The following is a 16,126-nucleotide window of genomic DNA, read 5'->3' on the forward strand; positions in this document are numbered from 1 at the left end:
CTTTTCTTTTTTTTTGTGTGACAAAACAAGGTATTGAAATGCTGCAAATTGTTTGTGTACAGAGATTTATCCGCATTGTTGGTATATTTGACGATGAAGGTCAAAGCCGTGCCAAATGCTGGAAATGCCCCAACCCGACACAGAGGACCAAACTCCACAGTGACCAGTGGCGAGCGCCAAAAGGGGCAATCGGCCAGAACTACAATAAGCGGGCTCCCGATATGTGCGAGGGAGGTGCCCGATATGAACTTATCTGCAGAATTCCACACTAAAAATAAACGATCATAACGCCAGGGCTTTCTTTGTTTGCACGAGAGAGAGAGAGAGCATGGGACCGGCGTCGAGGAGCTGCAGCCAGTTTGACCTCCTAATAATAGACGGCAGCCAGAGCCCCATACAATCACCCGGAGCTGGATTCCCACTGCAGGGGAACGCAAGCGTTTTCCCTCCAACGCTCGCACATGTCCCCCCCCCCCCCCCCCCCCCCAAACCCAAAACAAAAGCGGTTCGGCCCTCTGCGGTAGCCGAGCCATTATTGTTTGTTTAGTCCAGCTGCACTCGAAATGACATCGACCCAGAGCTGCGGGGAGGATTAAAGAGCGTGTTCAGTCCGATACACAACGTACCAGCTGCCAGAGAGGCTGCACAGCCTTCCCTTTCTCTGCTGCTCCCCCATTCATATGTGAGGCACTCTTTTCCTCCTGTCTTACATAAAGGCCCTCTGATTCCTCATCTCCCTTACACTCTCGCATCTCGTCGGCGCTGCCTGCCTTCTCTGATCTCCCTTCAGCCTGTCGCTGTCCAGGCAAATTATTATTTTTTCTGTTGATGACACGGTGCAAAAAGCCTGTGATTCTCGCCCTCTCCTGGGAATATTTATCCACCCACAGTTCTCCGTCCCCTGCTCGCCAAAACATCTACCTGCCACAAGAGGAGGAAGCGTATTTGTGTGCAGGCCCAGCGTGTCTGCAGATTGAATTAGGCTGTAGATCACCGTCACGCAGGGCTGAGGCTGTCATTGGGCAGGGAGCAGGCTGTTTTATGGGGTCATGGTCCCGCGGTTAGTGTAGGCAAGCGGTAGAAACGTCCTCCAGTTATAGATCGGCCCGCGGTTGGAGGTGCGGAAACCTCGGGAGGTCAAAGTTCACATGCAAGTTGTCATTGTTAAGAGGAATATGCCGCCGCATTACAGGTTCAGAACACCGGATGCATTTTGGAGATGATTTTTCATGCTTGATAATGATGCGACGGAGACGGAAAACGATATGCAGTGAAAATCAAAACACAGTCGGGTCTGTAAAAATGAAATATTTTAATTGGTGGCTTTGATGACTCATTTTTGCAATCATAAGAAACAAACCCAGAACGATGCATACAGAAGGAGCCGGAGACAGACTGCACATCAATCTGAAAAAAAAAAAAAAACAACAACAACAACCCCAAAACGAGTCTTGATCACACTGTTTTAAACACATCTTTAAAAAAAAAGAAAAGAAAAGGGATGATGTTAGTGACACCTGGGTTGCTTCATTGTCACAAAGGAAACGCTGTTAAGACATCAGATATACATAGTGATGAGACAAAAATATTTGAGTATAACTTTACAGCATTAATTCTTGGAATAATTTCAGTGAAAGGATTGATTTTTTTTCTTTCACACACTGTTCAGATACAAGGGGGGGATATTTGTGGAGGCTGCTTCAAATCTGAGGGTCACCTGAAACTGGAAAACACTGAAAAGACAACACTCTGGGGGGAGAGAATCAGTTTTGTATCCTGTCTTCAGTGACTAACGCGGAGCCAGATATTGGTTCGGTGCCCGAGCGCAAGTCTGACTTTGGAAGAAAAAAAAGAGCTCGTGGGCAAAATGCCTGGAGCTGCAGTGTTTTCAAGTCTCAAGTTTCAAGAATACAACGGGGGAAGTTATTACGAAACCCAAAAAAAAGAAGAAAAAAAAGGACATTTCTCTTCCTGTATCCATTTGCGTTACTTTGAAGGCTACACAAAAAGCAGCATATTGACTGTGAATGCATCCCGATACCTTTCACCCCTTGTTCTTCTCTCCTTACCCATCATGCATCATCCCTGATTTGAAAGGAGCCGATCAAAAAGGAGAGACACAGCGAGGATCCTGGATGATTAGTTGAACTTTAACGAGGAAGGTGGCGGGGCGGCTTAATTGTTAGGTTTTCCTTCCTTCAGACGACAAATCTACTGTTAACAACAGAATGCAACGTGTTATTCATCTTATACCGAGGGCAGCATGCGTCCTCCTGTTGCCTCCCTGGGTGACACACCACACTTGGACTACATTCACTTCCATTCAAACTGTGCTGTGACACGTCTTTCCCCCACTTTTACATTCTCTTCCTCGCCCTCGTCTGTTTGTTTTCAACTCTCTTTGCTCAGTTTCTAGGGTTGGGGGTTCGTTTGCGTTAGCATTTCATGAAATTCATATTTCAGTGTTAGGTTTGCGAATCGAATCTGAATAATTTGTTATCCCCTTACGGATTCCAGTCAGGCACTCGGGTCATGCCGTTACAATCTATGGGAGGAAATATGGGATTTAAATGTTGAATATGTGCCCTGAGCTGAAAATTGGAGGGTCACAACAATTTCTTCATTTTAGGGCTTGAACCACAAGAACATGGCAAATTGAAAAAAAATAAGAAAAAAAAAGGAGAAGTTCCTGATTGGGACACAGAATGGTGCAACTGGTGGAGCAGCTGTCGTAAGCCAACCTGTCACATGACATTTTTAAAAGTCGAGATTATGAAGTACGTCATGAGCAGGAGACAAGAAAAGGGGGGGGGGGGGTTAAAGGAAAGAGCAGAGGGGAGTATTGTTGGCTTGCATCACTACGCTGGTCACGCTGCTGTGACATGCGGTTGGAGGGACTCTGCCCCCCCCCCCAAACCACCAAATAATGGCAAGATAATTGGTCATGGAACCTGTCGTCACTCACAAAACTCATCAGGCATCCTCTCTCAGTCAGGCACACTATTTACAAAGGCATACACATACGCCAATCAGAGGCATACTGTACATACTATTTACACACACACACACACACACACACACACACACACACACACACACACACACACACACACACACACACACACACACACACACACACACACACACACACACACACACACACACACACACACACACACACACACACACACACACACAGAGTAGTCAGAGAAATTACTGTAGTATAATGCAGACACAATATCGGTCAATAATTATGTTACTATGATCCCAGTACATAGAGGCACTGCTACCTCGCCCCCGTGCCGTCTTTAGGGTAAAACCAATAAGATACCAGACACCCTAACGAACTACGGGTCACCGCCGCCGTGTGGGCTCTCTCAGAAGCTGGGAGGGAGGCTTGTATACCGCCGCATTTACAACGCGGCTCTTGGTCAGGGGAGGAAAAAAAAAAAGAGAGAGAAACTGAAAATGCCACCCACTACATTAAGGGCTCACATTGCCATGGTGACCAGTAGTTCCACAACTCCCGTCTTGAGCGTTTGTCTGAGTTTTAGGTTTCCAAAGTGCTTGTCGCTCACACAGCACGGCTCCTGGCAACGACCTGCAGCAGACTCACTCCTCTCACTCCCCTCCCTGCCTTTGATTTCTTCACACCTATGTGAGATTCGATGCCGTAATTGGCTGTCATTCTCTGCAGGACTCGAGAAAAAGGGAGAGGAGAGAAAAAGGAGAAATAATGAACTTGTTAAGCGACAGGACCTTTGGGAACCTTTTAACAGGCCGCTCGGCCACCAACCCACCCCCACCCCTACCCCCCGCCCAAGATGCAAGGCTTCAGTAATGGCTATGGTCCATTGTACATCAATCCGATCCATTAGCTTTGACTTATAAAACTGATAAAAATAAAGAAATAAAAAGGAATCACTTTTCTTTAGGCAGCAATATTGGTCTCAGTGTTATTACAATTCTGCTTTTAAAAAAGCATGAACAAAAAAAAGGAAAGATACAAATGAAATCATCCTATAATGAGAATGAGACTGTCATTATTTCATGACCAAAGCGTGTTCATGGGTAAAATGGCAGATTTTCTTGAAGCAGAAAGCTTTATTACACAACTCAGTCCGACTTCTTCTTCTTCTTCTTCTTTCGGGTTCAGTCTCTTGTGTTCTCTCGCTGTGTTCTTTGTTGAGCTCAGCCGTTAGATTACTTTGATAACGTTCCCAGTTCCTTTGAAATCGGGGCATCCAGGAAGTGGACTGGTCCTTTTTGCAAGAGTTTGTGGAAATTCACAGACTTAATTTTTATTTTCTCATGCTCCATATTAGGCCACAGAGAACGAGAGGAATACAGGAGGAGGAGGAGGAGGAGGAGGAGGGGAAGAGGAGGGGGAGGGTGGAGAGAGATGGATGAGATACTTGGTTGTCAGCAACTCTTAAAAATATCTCTCCTCAGCTCAGTCAGTAATGATGATAGAAAGGGGGGGGGGGGGGGGGCGCAAGCGGGTGCTAATAACTGGGCAAACCTCAATAATATGAGTTGATGCAATCGACCAAGCCCAGGTCTCCATAGCAACCACTGCGACTCTCATTCCTGTAGCCCAACTCTCCAGAAAAGTCTGTTTGTCAGTCATTTGGGTCTTTTGATGCAGGCGCCTCTCTGTGTATGTGTGTGTGTGTGTGTATGCATATATGTGTGTGTGTGTGTGTGTGTGTTTCACATTACATATGCATGTCTGTGTGTTTGTTCTCATTCTGCAGCTACCAGCGGTTGATGATCTGGTTCATGTAGTCCTCAGTAGGGAGCCTGCTGCCCGCCTCCTCCGTTCTGCCTCCTTCCTCGCCCTCCTCCCGCTCCTCCCTCTCCCCGTCTCCGTCCCCCAGTGTCGACACCGAGCTCTGGCGGCCGTGGGAGGGCCACAGGCTGACGCCGAGGCCCAGGCCCTGGTGGCTCTGCTGCATGTGGTTCTTGATGCGCTGCTGCCGCCTCTCCTGCTGCCTGGTGTACTGGTAGCGCTGCTGGAACAGGTCCCGGGCGTAGTCGTAGAGCTCCATGTCCAGCTCATTCAGCTCCTCTATGCGCTGGACCTGGAGCGAGCGGATGGAAACATTTTAAGTTGAAAAGAGGAAGTGGAAGAAACGTATCATGAGAGAGCATAAAGGGAAGGTGAGAAAAGGGTTAAGTCATAGACGTTTACACAACTAAACTGAGGAACTGGACTCTGGACCCATGATGGATTGCAAAATAATGGTTCAGACACAGTTTTCAGGTGTTGTTTGCATTCATTGTGGCGTGACTCTAATGCTTGAGCGGACTAAATCAATTAATTAAACGGAGAGCCCATATTTATTAATCCTCTCAGAGTATGAAACCTATCTCACCTGGCCAATGCTGCAAATTTTGTCCTACTTTCCCTTTTTTTTTGACAGAACCATTGCTGGACTGGCCTCATTCATGAATTGTCTAAAGTCGATCCGAACGTGGCCTTAGAAAGCACTACACCACCTCACAAACCTTCCTGTTATACAGGAAGACAGGTAAAGATTAGTTCCTGCCCCCCGGGAAGGTTCCCGCGGTGAAACGCCCTATTTCATGACACATTTTTGTACAAAAGCTTTGTAGGACTTCTAACATGAGAGATGGGAACAGAGAAAAAAAGTGTTTTGGCAATATGTGGAGCAAGATAAGGTTGTGCGACGTAGCTGGATTTATTGGCGTGCATCCTCCGCCACGTCTGGATTCGACATGGAGGAGGAAATGTGTTTAATGAAGAGAATGCCTTTGAAAATCTGTGATGGAGAGCTGGATATCATCTGCGAGCAACAAGGAGCGGGAAACGACGCACTTGCATCAGCGATGGAAAATTAAGAGATGTTTGATCGGCAGCGTGGGGGACGCCGGCACAAAGCCAGCAAGATGGAGTTGTCACAAGTCTCCACGTATCGGCGAACGGTCGTCACTTAGAAGAAGGTTTCAATCAAAAATGACTCACTGGGCGTCACAAGGGTATAAATTGGGCTCTCAGCGTAAAGTAATTTATTCTTCTTTTCACCTGCTGATGTAATTATTTTACTTTTTAGAAATAGTTAAACAAACTCACAATTTCACGCAGTGCCTTTGGAAGCTTTTAATATGAAAACTATTAAAAAAAAGTTGAAAAATGCCTCCTGGTACACAGCCTCCCTGACCTGTCAGACTTTCACCACATGATATTTTCTATTTTTTTCTGTGTGATAATAACCACATAACCTTTCCGCGGCCTCTGTCAGCGGGGCATATTTTATTTTTCCAGTTTTGATGTATAAATCACCAGTCTGCTGTGTACCGGAGGGTATTTCTTTTTTGCTGGGAATCCAGCCTAAGAACTCCCACACTGGACCAATCAAAGTGTGAAGAACGTGTTTGAAGCTGCTGGGTTTAAAAAAAAGAGATTTTTAACAGCGACAGTCATCCCAACTCATTTCACAGCCGTATAAGATCACTGCTTCTTCTCTGTTTCTCATTTCCTACTTTGCTTTTCTCAGATTATTTTCTAAATATTTATTTTGCAGTCTGCTACGGCTGCCATGTACTTGTACAACCCTATTTGTAAGGGGCCTAAACGGTTGGGAGTGCTGGTTTAAAATCTTGCACAATGCATTGTTTTGTATGAATGTATTATATGCTTGTTTTATGTAACATTGTATTACATCTAGCGACACCATGCACAGTAAGTCGTCAAGCAGCACTGACCGTAGCGTTGTCCAAGTCCACCCCTGCAGCTCGGGTGCTGTTGTACTGCATGAAAGGCCTGATGAAGCGCAACCTGAAGGTGCGCTCGAACAGGAACTGGGTTTTCCTCTGATACTCGGTGAGACCAAAGAAGGCCATGTCTCGCAGGTTCTTCTTGGCCGACTCCAGGAGGAGCTGGGCCCTCTTCTTCTCTGGGACCGTGGACATGTTGTAGCAGCCGACGAGGCTCAGGTCTGCTAGCATACGGACCTGCAGACAGGAACAGGAAGTGAAGGAGGTTACAGAAATGAGTGGATGTATCCCCCTTTAGGAGAGTTGTGTTTACCCCTCTGAAGCAAGTAAAAGAAAAAGGAACATTCAAACATTCAGGTGTGGAACTGAGGCTGAATAGAACTGAAATGATTTCTCAAGAACAGAAAATAAGTGGATAAGTGGATAAGTGGTCAATCATCAAACTAAGGCTCATTATTTTCATTATCCATTGTTATTATCCATTATTTTTTTCAATTTATAATTGTCAATGAACTGTTAAATGGAAAAAGCAAAAAAATGACATTCACAATTTCCTCAAATTGCTTGGTTTTGTGCGACCAACAGTTCAAAAAATCTTTACATATTCAATCAACTTCCATTGATGATTGAAGTGTTTTGGTTTTGTTTTATTTATGCTTTAAAATATGACAGAAACTATTGATCAGTCGAAAACAACTAATCATTGCAGCTCTATATAATGAATAAAATATTATGTAAAAATACTGGTTCTCCCCTTTTAATGTAGTTTTATTAGTTTTTTTTTTAAATATTTTATTTACATTTCACCTTTCATGCACAAGAGTGCCGCTCAAAGTGCTTTACATTCATCGTACGAACTGATAACTAAATAAAGAGCAGACGATTTAAACGGCTAGAAAAAGTCAATACGTCGGACATCACTTAGAGTTTCAGGAAGTTATTATGGATGTTTGTCTTTTGCTTTTACACTTTATACAATTTGATACCAGTATCTTTAACCACTTCTCTTTCAGATTCCTTTATCGGGAAATGTACTCGATATACTACAGCAGTTTTAGTTCTGGTGCATTTGTTCCAAAATGAGACATCACTTATTCACCGAGTGCATTCTGGAGCCGTTATGTTAGAGTACAGGAGCAGGGACCGCATACTGATTTGGATTCACGAAAATACAACAACAAGACGCCTCAAGTGTGTGTGTGTGTGTGTGTGTGTGTGTGTGTCACATTTATAAGTCATGGGAGCCTGAGCAATAACAGCCTTGGGCTCAGGTGAGTAAAGCCAACACATTTGGGTGGGAGACTGAGAAAGCCATCAGAAGAAAGGTGTGAATTTGAGGTGTTTATGACCAGCAGGTGAACTTGTGCACGCACACACACTCTTTTTTCAGGAATAAATATTCGGGCAATCTTTTTACATTTAAATAAACACATCAGTGTTCGGTTTTCCGATCCAATAAACTGAAAATTCACCAAACTATTTGTGCTCTTTTTCTGCAGAGAAAAAAAAAAACAGCTGACAATATCAGTGCTATGATCTTTTTAGGGAAGAGAAGACGGAGCCGGGAGCAGGGATGCATGTTAGCTACGGGGGCTGTAATAAATGGCAGCATCATGACTGAAATCAGCTGCTCTTTTCAGTGTTCGCATTCTTTTACATGACTGCACTGGCTTCAGTTCAGACTGTCAATATGACAAACCTGCAACATATCCAATCTTTTGAAGCTTGTATCGTCGTTATGCAACATGGCGACTGGTGTATTGGGGTTCATCCTGTACCTGTCTGTTGTTGGCCAGATTGTAGGGACAGTCCATGAACTGCTGCAGGGTGCACCCCGACCAATCCGAGCCCTCGTAGCAGGAGGGCAGCTCCTCGGGCGTGGGGGTCCGTCCATCGCACATGTGCAGGGAGGTTTTCCACGTGGCCCCCCGCTGCACATGCCGCCACTCGCTAAGGTAGCGAGACACCGGGTCCCTCAGCAGAGTGATGTAGTAGAACTTCCTTTAGGGGGGGGAGGGAGGGGAGGGGGGAGCAGAGGAGAAAGAAAAGATTCACATTAACAAATTACTGCTTCACTTAAACAAACAAAAAAGCTTTTCACATAAGCGTGATCAATCAGTAAAAATGTAAGCAAACAAGAATAAAAACAAGCAGCGAAACAACCTGTAAAACAGGCACATTCGTTCATTTATTTTATTGCCTTTTCTTTTCCTTCTGGGAAATGAGTCATTTGCTGATTGCACAGAACGTCAAATCAAGTGAAATGTAGATGAGGAGTTAAAAGCCCAAAGTGCAGCGATAACTCTTTCAAAAAGCACAGCATCGCGTGTAATTCCCCGGTTGTCCATGTGGTGGCATTGTGTACAATGCTTTACTGCAGGAGGCCCGGTGCACCTCCACAAAGAAAACTCAGCAGGACGAAGGCAACTGGCCGAGGTTACCTTCGTACATATTATTTGCATTTAGCAGCTCTGTGATGCGTGGAAGGAAATCTGGCCAGCTGATGGGAAGTGAAACTACAAACGAGGGGGGCGGAGGAGGTGAGAGTTGTCAGGCGGAGGGGGGGGGGGATCGGGTCAGTGTTTGGGCCGCACGGTGCAGGAAGAGAAACTGCTGGCACAAGCACATCCCACTCTGCAATACACATCTCCACACTGCAAGCATCCTTATGTCTCAGACACACACACACACACACACACACACACACACACACACACACACACACACACACACACACACACACACACACACACACACACACACACACACACACACACACACACACACACACACACACACACACACACACACACACACACACACACACACACACACACACCAAGTATTAGGTCTGCCATGACTCATCCCGCATCTGAGATATGGTTGGGACTGTTTCTGTGGTGTGTGTGTGTGTGTGTGTGTGTGTGTCTGTGTGTGTGTAACGTAATGGTGCATAGCACAGTTCAATGTCTCTCCAGAGGGGACACTCCCACCAGAGCGGAGACCTTTCCAGGCCTTCACACTCCAGCTAATTACTGCAGTCTAATCAATCAACGCGTCCTCGTTTACCCCACACGCATGCAACTTGTGTGCATGCGTTTTACGTGCCCGCAGCGTGTCTGGCAGCGTTGGTATGGATCCGTCTGGGTATAACAGACACATGGCCCGACGCTCGAAAACACACACACACACACAGCCCTTCTCTCCTGGGCTTGCATCACGTCAGCGGAATGTTTGCAGAGAGAATTTTGTGTGCTGACAGGACTCCACGAAATGGCCCGGTCCACACAAGCCGCCTCACATATACACACACACAGACCATCGCTAAATCTTTGGCTTCACACTACAAAGCTCGCCCAGTGAGAGAGGAGGGATTGCTGGGTGGATACAAAGCCCCAAGTGTCACACAAACAGCAGCAGTGTCTGGATATTAAAAAGAAGGGGCTAACCCCCCCCCAACCACACGAAATGCAGTGGCAGCAGGGAGATCCCGGACAAAAAAAACGACTAAACCCTAAATCTAGCAACAGCTGAGAGATGCACAATAAAACAAACCAAACTCTAAATCCGGCAATGGCAGGCAGATCCTGACCCCGGACAATAAAACTAACCAAAACCCCAACACAAATTTCATCTGGGGGAGATCCTGCGCGACAAAAACAAAGCCACACCCCGAAATCTCGCCGCCGCACGATGTGATCCCCCGCAAATGAAACAAATCTAGCCGCAGCAGGGGGATCATGGACAATGACGCGACTAAACCCTAAATCCAGTGGCAGCTGGGAGATCCCAGGCAACGAACCAAACAGACCCTCAATCCGGGGACAGCGAAGGGATCACGGCCATAGAAGCGCGTATCTAAACTCTAAATCCCATCAACCTAAACCGAAAATCTCATCCCCGATCTAATCAAAAGCAGGGGAGGGGAGAGGCACAGTCCGACCGGAGCCCGCCGGAGACTGGGGTACATTATGGAGATTCCTATGATGACATTATCAGGATTCCTAACACTCCCCAGAGTGCAGTGTGTTTTTGTCTGTGCGAGTGTGTGTGTGTGTGTGTGCCTACTATGTGTGTTTCTAAGACTACGCCTGTTAAATGAGTGATGACATTCTTCCCCCTTTTGGCTTCCATTCGACTGAAAAACACGGAAGTGTTTGGCCCTTGCAACAGAGACGGGAGGAGAGAACAAGGGGAAAGGGTGAGAGATGAAAGAGAGAAAGAAAGAAAGGGGGAGATAGGGAGGGAGAAAGAGAGAGAGAGAGAGAGGGGGCGGAAGAGAATTTCAATTAGTTTTCTAATACTGTGAAAGCAGTGAGGGCCCCGAGCCCAAGTGATTTATCAAAGTTATGGCTCCAGCTATAATGAAGGCTCAGGCATATTACCAGGGAAAATAAATAAATAACATGAACGCAAACACACACAGTAACGCAAACACACACACAGACAGACAGACAGACACACGGGCGTACATGCAAACCCAAATAAATGGTCTTAAACGGCATGCCTGGCTGTCGTGTCTGCTGGGTCAGACTGCAAAAACTGGTGCCGTGGAGACTCTCTCGCCTTAAAGCCTAATGATGTCTGGCCGTGTGCTCGGATCCCTGGGTAATGATCATTCAACCCGCACACACACACACACCCACGCACACTAGCAAGTCCACTCCCTTTAACACACTTTCTAACACGCGCCCCCCCTGCCTCTGAGCGGCACATTTTTATTCTTCACAGGTGATATTGCTTATAGATGAAGCATACGTGCACTTGTCAAATTAACTTCAAAGCTAATACACAGCACTCAATCTCCCGCCGCGTCGAGGTTTTAGCACATCGTCCTCCGGCTGACTGCAGGAATTTGCAGACTACGTGCGATCCATTTTTTTTTCACGAAAAAATTTCCCCCTGTATGCTTTTTTTGTTTGTTTTTGTTATCAAATGGAAGAACACCTCTCTCCGACACCCTGGCAGAATACACTCAAAACCACACTTACCGGGTGTCAAACGTGTCAACTCAAGATTTATCCCGTCAGATCGGCGGTGTTTAGAGTTAGTGTTCGGCAGGGAGAGGTGTGACGGAGCTATTATCTCAACCATTGTGGGATTTGGACAGAACAACGGCTTTTTTTTTTTTTTTTATCTTTTTAGCCCAATCTCTATTATTGAATTAAAAACTGAGATTGTAAGCGGGATTCTTTTAGAGGGCGTCCTGACTTTTTACCTGTGAATACAACACACTTTCCCGCCGTGCCAACGGTACAATTATCTACAGGAAATAATACATACTTGTAATTCTTCACCATTTCTCTTATGACAGCGAACTTAGAGGATACCTGAACAAACATTAGCGGCTTCGACCCAAAAGTGACCAGTTCGGCCCTCAAACAAAAACCCATGTTGGTTCGGCGAGTAAACGTGAGTTTGCCGAGTGTTATCAGGAGGAAACACATAGCGCCTGGGCTTGTTATGGTCCCTCGGAGCCCTTACTTAATGAGCCCTTTGCCTGTTTCCTGTGGGTCACAAATCACCACTTCTGCAACCTGCACCGTCCCTCTTTAACCTCCCTTCCCTTTTCTGCTTCAAATCTTTCCCTTTCTGTCGCTTCTCTTCTCCCAGACCATCTCTTACCCCCCCCTCCCCCCCTCCCTGTCTGATTACAATGTGTTCTCCTTTCTCGGAGGTTGGTTTAGCTACAATCTCGAAACCGGAACCCTCGAGTAATGTCTTGGGAGGGCGCGCCACAAAATTGAGGAATGGTGAGGTTTGAAGCAGTTTGAGGTGTAGCTTGTGTTCGTTGAAAATGTTATAAATAGGAACGTGATTCATTAGGGTTGGATCTGCAATTTAACACGCCCGGGTTACCATTTTAGGATAAGGTTTACGTGCAAATTAAGAGTGTTTTTGGAAGCGTTCTTTACAAGAGCAACGGGAGCACAATAAATAATGGAGGTGGTTTGTGGCTGCAATACACAAGAGACGCAAAGTCTTCTTTTTTTTCCCCCAAGGGAGTGTGAAAAAGTTAAGAAGTCTTGTTTAAATAGGAGGTTAAGCTCATAGCAGGGTTTACGCACCCAGACGCACAATTGCAGCGACGCCAAAGGCATCCCAACACGTCGAGCCGCTATGATTTATTAATAGTTCACGGATGTTTGTTGAAACCAGATCCACTCAACAACACGGCTCTTTCCCACCTCTAAAAATGGACCTGAACTCAAAAAGAAAAGAAAGAAATCACACCTCACACACACACACGGAGACCTGAAGAAGTCCAAGTTCAAACGCAGATGCACGAATTAAACCACATTTGGCAACAGATAACCGAATAAAATTCAAACGCGAGCGGAGAAAATACGATTTAAGTTGAGGGGAAGGACTTGTGTGTGTTTCATGGCCGGTATTAATATATCACTGCCAGATGCCAACAATCCTTCACTTGTGATTATTTTTTTCACAGGCGTCTGGGTTAGCGCTCGCTATTGAATGGGTATAACCTCATAAGACAACGGCACCGTGTGTGTGTGTGTGTGTGTGTGTGTGTGTGTGTGTGTGTGTGTGTGTGTGTGTGTGTGTGTGTGTGTGTGTGTGTGTGTGTGTGTGTTTAGAGAAGGGGAGAGTGAGGAACGGCATGTCAGGACTTGAATCTCAATAGAGTCCCTCCTGCTCCCGTTTGGTTTCGACACACGTCATCTTTTGGACACTCGGCCGTGCAAACGTACGCAAAGCAGGCGCTCTCGCCCTAAAACAGTTGTGGGGTTGGATGTGCGCCGTCCCTCGCCCGTTAGACGGTAAACCATCAGACGTGGTGGCGAGCCGACGGGCTTCGGCCTACGTTCGAGTCTCCATCGCAATCCCTCCGTCTGTGGCAGGAAATCATCAGTGACCCGTCGTGACGGAACTTCACCTTTTCGCCCGCCATCCTACTCCCGTTCTCCTCTCTCACCGTTCGTCATCTCATCCCGGGTGTCCGGTGTGTCCAATAATGACGCATTGAGACGGACAGAAATAGACCCTCCGGTTCAGACTCTCCAGCTCTCGAGGCGTCTTCTATGCCTACCTCGGCTCACTCGCCCTCCCTGCACTGCTCACTCCCTCTCTCCCTCTCTTGCTTTTGTTAGTCGATCAATAACAGCCTCAGGATTCAGACAGCCTCCCTCAGTAGTTTGGGCTTTAAATACAGGAGACGTACGAGAGACAAGTGAAAAAACAGAGAGTAGACAGCGGCAACAGTGTTGGAAAGAGGGGACACCGAGGGGGCCACGCTGCAGCGAGGCAGGCGTCCAGGAGATTGTGGCCTCGAATATGAGAACACTTGTGGAAAAATTCTTTGCAAGAGAAATGAGATTGTGCCAAAGAAGTTACGGTTTATGAATGTTTTCCATCGCAAGTGTTTTATATCCCGACATCCCTACTCAGATTTGCAGACGCCTGGATGCAATTCGATATGCTGTGTGGTGATGTGGCCGAGCGACAGGACGGGAACGAGCCAAGTCTAGTTTCTTTTTATATGATGAATAAAATAATATGCAGCATTTTTTTAAAGATCAAAGATATTTAAAAAGCGAATCATTTTCATCACAAGCTGGAGTCTGGTGATGAAACTATTATTAAATCGTAATATACTAAGTTGGTTGCCGGATATTTTTCTGTCAAAAGAAATTGTTTCAACACACAACAATTTTGCCTTTTCTAAAAAAACTAAAAAACATTCCCATTGGTTTCAGGAAATCTTTTTTTTTTGCTATTTTATACACAAAATGATGATCAAGAAAAGAAGAAGGAAACGAAAATAATAATTGGTTGAAGCCAGTCGTTCCAACAGTCAGCGGATACAGAAGATAAAAAGCAACTGCCAACAAACAAGATGTGAAATGTTTCATGTACTGTTAATAATGTATGCACAGATGAAAGCTCTTCCAGTCCATTTTGATGTCGGATTTCCTGCTTAATGGACTCAAACAGCATTGTGGCGTGATTATGATTTATGCACGGCTGCAATTAACATTTTCAACCATTGATTAATCTGGAGATTATTGTCTTCATCGATTGATTAATGAGTCTATAAAATGCTCTTTTTTTTACATGTCTTATCTCTGGAACAAGAGAACGTTTGGAAACTTATCAGGTTTGGATTTAAATAGCATGAAGTCACGTGTTTCTATAATTCTGGTTCAGACCTGAAGAGGAGTGTCGTTGCTGGCTGTGTTCAGTACAATCAGTCTTCAAAACAAGTCATAGAAAGATGCCAAGCATGTTTGAAAGCCTGTGCAGATACTGTCAACGTATTTAGGGCAGGCAAGCATCTCTCTGCATGCAAGGTGCTCTTTCACAACCAAAATGCATGTTGGCATTGCCGTGCTACAGTCACCAAAAGGAGCGTGTGAGAACTTAGCTTATGCCATGAGTGCAAAATAAAGCACGGCTCGCTGCGTTTCAGCACGAAACAAAAATCTGGCATCCTTTTTTCCGTGATTACCAGACAAAGGAACGGAGAGAAACGAGGAGAAGAATGCCTCGGGTGGAGCGTGGCCCGCAAGCTGGACATTACGGTACCAGGAATGGACAAAAACAAAGAGAGGGCAGCGGGAGATGGGGAGACAGGGGAGGGAATCCCCTGAGTGCAAAGCTATGTTCAGCAGGAATGTACCGCCGCCTGTTCTCTCATGTAACTTGACTGGCAACAGCCCAGAGAGCTGTCTGACACAGTGGGAGAGGGGAGGGAGAGAAATAAGATGGATTTGGTGAGAGGGAGACGGGCGGGGGACAGGAAGGATTGCAACAGTAATCACGGATCATTCTTCATGTTTCCACGATTTAAAGTTATGTATCTCTGACAGTATTGGGTGATACGCTGACAGAAGGTACACTGCCAGGAGGTAGACATTTTTCAACTCTGAGATTTTGCAGTAGTATTCAAACCAGAGCTCCTCGTTACGGTCTCGAAAAGCAAAGCTGCAAATCAATGAACTGCTTTGTTCTATTTACAGATTCATCTGCAGATTTTCCTTGATTCATTAATTCATTGTTTTGACTAAAAAATGCTTGTTATGATTGAATAAAAAGGGGAATTCTTCAAATTGCTTGCTTTGTTCATTTTACAGGCCGCATTTTCACTTAATTAAAGAAAAACTTAAAATCTTTGATATAAGGCATGTGGCATGTTTTCTTGGAAACATGATTAAAATGAGGGATTGACTCTGAAATAAGTTGCTGGTTAATTTTCTGTTGATTATTCTGGCTCTAATAGGTTAACTGACCAATATTGTATTCATATTTCTGGTTTTCATTTCAGATTTTTGCATCAATGTGATGAAAATCGTATCTATTATATTTCACCCACTCCTAAAGAGTGGATTGGCTCATCCATAGAAGAGAAAATTCATCCCCCAAA

The 16,126-nt window shown here is 45.4% G+C and overlaps 1 protein-coding gene across 1 annotated transcript in view; it reads right to left on the reverse strand.

The window, feature by feature from the left end:
• Nucleotides 1-2,745: 2,745 nt before the first annotated feature.
• Nucleotides 2,746-16,126, reverse strand: part of hs6st1a (heparan sulfate 6-O-sulfotransferase 1a) — a 49,192-nt gene continuing 35,811 nt past the window's right edge. The window contains exons 2-4 of the mRNA XM_084013891.1: nucleotides 8,520-8,742; nucleotides 6,730-6,978; nucleotides 2,746-5,084 (exon numbers count right to left, since the gene is read on the reverse strand). Of these exons, the coding sequence (XP_083870017.1) occupies nucleotides 4,758-5,084; nucleotides 6,730-6,978; nucleotides 8,520-8,742 (799 nt within the window). The 3' untranslated portion in view covers nucleotides 2,746-4,757. The remainder of the gene's footprint in view (nucleotides 5,085-6,729; nucleotides 6,979-8,519; nucleotides 8,743-16,126) is intronic.

This window comes from Eutrigla gurnardus (assembly GCF_963514095.1).
Source record: "Eutrigla gurnardus genome assembly, chromosome: 7".
NCBI classification, from domain to species: Eukaryota; Metazoa; Chordata; class Actinopteri; order Perciformes; family Triglidae; genus Eutrigla; species Eutrigla gurnardus.